The sequence below is a fragment of the Galeopterus variegatus genome, unplaced genomic scaffold (genome assembly GCF_000696425.1).
Source record: "Galeopterus variegatus unplaced genomic scaffold, G_variegatus-3.0.2 Scaffold1195, whole genome shotgun sequence".
Lineage (NCBI taxonomy): Eukaryota > Metazoa > Chordata > Mammalia > Dermoptera > Cynocephalidae > Galeopterus > Galeopterus variegatus.
The window spans coordinates 173,035-177,972 of NW_007727306.1; the positions used below are offsets into that span (position 1 = coordinate 173,035).

At 61.5% G+C, this 4,938-nt stretch overlaps 1 protein-coding gene and 1 long non-coding RNA gene across 2 annotated transcripts in view; one reads left to right on the top strand and one right to left on the bottom strand.

Annotated features, from left to right (window-relative positions):
- LOC103592666 overlaps positions 1-3,115 on the bottom strand; it is a 31,657-nt gene extending 28,542 nt beyond the window's left edge. The window contains exon 1 of the long non-coding RNA XR_550674.1: positions 3,024-3,115. This is a non-coding gene — a long non-coding RNA (uncharacterized LOC103592666). The remainder of the gene's footprint in view (positions 1-3,023) is intronic.
- Positions 3,116-4,284: 1,169 nt separating this feature from the next.
- The window catches only part of LOC103592667 (protocadherin-7), a 10,132-nt gene continuing 9,478 nt past the window's right edge, over positions 4,285-4,938 (top strand). Inside the window, exon 1 of the mRNA XM_008575468.1 lies at positions 4,285-4,937. Coding sequence (XP_008573690.1) covers positions 4,285-4,937 — 653 coding nt within the window. The remainder of the gene's footprint in view (position 4,938) is intronic.

Consider the following 4,938-nt stretch of genomic DNA (forward strand, 5'->3'; position numbering starts at 1 on the left):
GGGAGCGAAGCCGGATATCATATTCCCTTGGTGAGGTCTGGTACCGGGGGGGATTAAGTCCCCCGGTTCCATTTAATGAAATTGCTGAGCACTTGTGACACTGGCTTTAAGACTGCGGAAATGGGGCGGGGGTGGGGGAAACTGCTCCTGGTCTCCCATTCATCCTCCGCGCCGGCGGGAGGCTGGAGTGAGTGTCAGTCCCTAGACAGGGGGCGGAAGAGGACTGGGAGCTCCCGCCGGCCGAGGCAAGGACGCGCGAGGGCTGCTCTCGCCTCCCCCGCACCCCACCCCGCCCATTCCAGTCCCTTCCTCCAGAACCGCGGCGCTGGGCAAAGCCGCCGCCGCTTCTTGGCTGCACGGGCGGAAAGGTCGGAGCCATGGACCCGTGGGGGAGGGAGCAGAGCCAGGAGGCTTCACGGCCCCGGCAGTCTGGCCCTGCTGTTCTCCATGCAGCACACGTCGGACCCATTTCCCACGCTGGCTTGGCTCGGCGGCGGAGTTGGTAGGGATGAGAGTGTGGAGGGCGGAGAGAAAACCACTCCACTGTGAAGGACGCGCTTGCACCCCCCCGCCCCCGGTCCGCGGGGAAGAAATGTGCAGCGTGCTGGGGAACAGCCGCCCACTCCTTCGCCCCCCAAAAGTGTGCGCCTGGCGAGTGCGTGCCGGAGCGGCGGGCAAACGCTTGAGGACGCCGAGGGCCTTATTCAAGTTTAGGGTCTAGAGAGGGAAGTGGGAGAGCACAATGTCTCTGCCCACGCGGCTGCCTGAAGTTTGCAAAAATCTTAGTATAAAGGCGGAGAGGGGAGTGAACGCACTGCACCATATTGCCGAGCATCGGAATGCAAGGCGCAAGGCCGTGGAGTAGAGAAGGCTTCTCTCTTTCGCCTCGGACCGGGAAAAAGGACGACAGGGGTTGGACGGAGGCAGGTGTTCTGTTAAATCCGAGTTCTTTGCAAATGTAGCAGGGGTTTGGCGTTACTGCCACTTCGCTGGCAGTGAAGGCGCTGCGGCGCCCGCCCCCGCCCCCGGCTCGAGACTGCGGCGGTGCGCACTGAGCCTGCGCGCGGGGCTTTTCTCGCTGATGCTGCAGATACAGAACTAAGAGGCTCGGGTGGTGGCCCAGGGAGGGTGAGGGGGAAGGTCGGATTCCCGGCCCTCGCCTGGGAGGGGAGCCCCACCCCCGGAGCGATGCTGTTTTAACAGACTGGAAGATACTCGCCAGCTCTCTGACACATACGACACCCACTTCCATCCTCCGCGTTTTAAAGCTTGGAAATCTCTGCCGCCTCTCCCCACGTTTCAGCTCGCTCCGCCCGCCTGAACAACTGCGCGCTACATCTGCTCGTAGACTTTATTGGTGTTGGTTTTGTTTAACTCATTGTCCCTCCTCATCCAGGTCTCCTAAAGAAGAGTACCTACACCGGACGGCTTTCCTTCTCTTTTCTCTTTAAATTTTCCTTGAAGGGGAGGCCCTTAAATGCCTATGGCTTGGGCTGACGAGCTGAGTACCAACAAAATCGCAGCAGCAGCCTTTTTTTCTGTTTTGAGATGCTAAGGATTCTCCCCAAATACCTCCCGTCTGCCCCCACCCTCATAATCCCAGCGGGTCCTCTCGTTTTACAGCCGCGGATAGAAATGAGTAAAGGGCTAAGTTCAGAAAACACATCCAGACCTGAGATGTGATGAGGCGGGCTGCGGTGGTCGTGATTGAAAACTGGGGAAGCCTGGCGCAGGGACGATCAAGTGGCACAAAGTCAAAGGAGCTAGGGACACTTCGGTACACAAAGTTGCCATTAAAGTTTATTTCCCTTTTATCCAGATAGGTGACGCTACACTTTGCCAGTTCCTAAAACCTGCAGGTTTCTGCTCAGAAAATAATATCGAGGCTTCCAACATGTGTTTATTCCCCAGGCGCGCTCACACACGGTCTGCCCCCCCGTAAGCAAGCACGACGACAGGAATGCCAAGCATTTAAACAAAGACAGGCATCCACCCCCACCCCCGCCTCATCCGAGCCCTCCGAAGCCTGTGCTCCCAAAAAAGGATGCCTCTCCCGCTGTTCTTGGAGTTTCATGTCCTCTCTTTACTACTGCAGCCGGTCATGGTTTTTCAGAACACCAGCGTGGCTTCCTGGGCGTACGCGGGCTCCCCAACCCACCGGTAACCAAGCACTAACCGATATGCTAAATCGCGAACCGCGGACACTTTCGCGGGAGAGGATGACATCTTCAGAGAGAGGGGAGAAGAAGCAGAAACGTACTCTGACACCCCTCCAGAGCTCTCGCACACGCACTTGGTATTAATTAGAGGAGGAAATTTACCAGCCCAAGGGAGGGAAATCTTTGTCTCCCCCTGGCCCCCCAGAAGACGGCGGCTACAATCGCTGGGCTGACAAGGCTTTTGCTTAAAGGGGACCGGCTGGGATTGGACACACTCGGGGCGGCCCCCGGAGCTGAGGCTGGCTGGCGCTCCCTCCCGCCTCCTTCCCACCGGCCCTCCTCCCCTGCTCTCTGCGAGTGTGTAGTTTCGGCAGCTTGGCTGCTACCGCCACCGCCGCCGCGTCAGGAATAAGCCTGAGCCGGGAACAAGCGAGCTCCCAGCAGCAACCACCACTTTGGGCAAACTTGCGGGTTTCCTGCTCGCGGGTCCTGAGCGGAGCTTCCCACTTGCGTTTCAGTGTCCCCGAGCCGCGGCAGCCCGAGGGGCGGCGGGGGCGTCTGCACCAGACTCTCCCAGACGCGAGAGGGGACGAGACAACTGCGGAATTCACCCGCCGCGCCAGGGTACTTCCGAGGCCACAATCCACTGGCACTTTTTCTCCCCCTGGCAAACTGGATTTTTTAAAAAGCTACTTGCCAGCCGTCTCTGACTCCGCCTCCCCCTCCACACCGGCCCCAACGCTTTTGGTTTTTCTTCGGAAATCCGGACAGAATTGGGCATCCTCGTTAATGGCCTTTGGGGGAGCCCGGCGGTGCGATTTCGCCGGATCAACGTGGCCTGTGCACCGAGTCTAGTTTGCTCACCTTTGAACTGCAAAGCGATCAAGTTCAGCTCGAGTTCCCTGCACTGGGACTGGGAGGAAGGACAGCGTGCAGGAGATAGAGTAGGAGAGGGGGAAAGGGGAAAGGAGAGGAGGGAGGAGAAAGAGGGAGGGAGGGGAAAGGGAGGGAGGGGAGGGATCGAGAGAGAGAGCGGGGAGAGAGAGAGGCTGCAATCTCCTCCCTGAATCGCGCACAGCGCTGCAGATCCCACAGCTCCGACATGCGGGCCGAATGCAGGTGAGGAAAAGCACGGACTCTGCGGCTGCGAACCTAAACTTGGGCACGGCGAGGTGCGCACGGCTCAGCCCTCGCCCCCGCGGGCGAACGACTGTTGCGGTTTCAGGCGGCGGCTTCGTGACTAATGACCTTGCGCAGAGTTGTTAAGAAAAAAAGAGAAACCCGAGCTCTCGCGGGTGAGAAGGGACTGACTCTCTGGGCGTCTCTGAAGATGGCTCGGGCTGTTCTTTGGCGCGCCGGGGGGACCCGGACGCGGACCGCGCTGTGACGCGAGTAGTCTCCACTGCCACCGTGCCCGAAGCGACCTGCCGGGGATTTTTCATGCTCAATCTGTTGACTGGCTCCCCCGCTGCCTGAGCGAAGTCGGAGTTGAGACTGGATTGTTGGCCCTGGCGCGTAGTGCAGGAAGCGACTCACGTTTGCCCGCCCGGGCAGCAGTAGGCAGAGCAGAGGCTGGGTCTGGAGTGAGTGGCTGGAACGTGAATTGGACTCAACTCGAGTAGCAAGCGGCAAAGACGAGCGGGGTGGCAGGAGGGGGAGGCTGCAGGCTCGCTCCCCGCCGCTTCCCAGCTCCACAGCCCGGCTGCCGGAGCGGTTCTAGCCCCTTCCGACAGAGCGGGGACGCGAGCCCGGGATCCTCCGCCCGCTGCGGGGATGACTCTTGGCGCGGGGGGGCGCCGAGCCCGCGGCGCGCAATGTCCCGTGAACTGTGAGTACTGCGACTGAACGGCGGCCGGCGAGCGGGCGATTAGCACCCATTGCATGAATTATGAAACAATAACTTTCGGAAGAAGCAGGAGGAAAAAAAAGAAGGATCTCTCTCTACACCCACCCCCGCCACCGGCCGACTCTACACGCTGCACTTGCCCCCTCCCTCCCCTCCCTCTCGCTCCTTCCTTTCCCAGAGAGGGGAGAGGACTGGGGGGAGGGTAGGCGGCCGGCCCGGAGGAGGGGGCGCCGAGGGGGCTGTGGTTAGAAGGAGCAGTAGCAGCAGCAGCAGGAGAAGATGCTGAGGATGCGGACGGCGGGATGGGCGCGCGGCTGGTGCTTGGGCTGCTGCCTCTTTCTGCCGCTGTCGCTCAGCCTGGCGGCAGCCAAGCAGCTCCTCCGATACCGGCTGGCCGAAGAGGGCCCCGCCGACGTCCGCATCGGCAACGTCGCCTCCGACCTGGGCATCGTTACAGGCTCGGGTGAGGTGACTTTCAGCCTTGAGTCGGGCTCCGAGTACCTGAAGATCGACAACCTCACGGGCGAGCTGAGCACGAGCGAGCGGCGCATCGACCGGGAGAAGCTGCCCCAGTGTCAGATGATCTTCGACGAGAACGAGTGCTTCCTGGACTTCGAGGTGTCGGTGATCGGGCCCTCGCAGAGCTGGGTGGACCTGTTTGAGGGTCGTGTCATCGTGCTCGATATCAACGACAACACGCCCACCTTCCCGTCGCCGGTGCTCACACTCACGGTGGAGGAGAACCGGGCGGTGGGCACGCTCTACCTGCTGCCCACTGCCACCGACCGTGACTTCGGCCGCAACGGCATCGAGCGCTACGAGCTACTCCAGGAGCCCGGGGGTGGCGGCGGCGGCGGCGAGGGCCGGCGCGCCGGGCCAGCCGACAGCGCCCCCTATCCTGGGGGCGGCGGGAACGGCGCGAGCGGCAGCGGC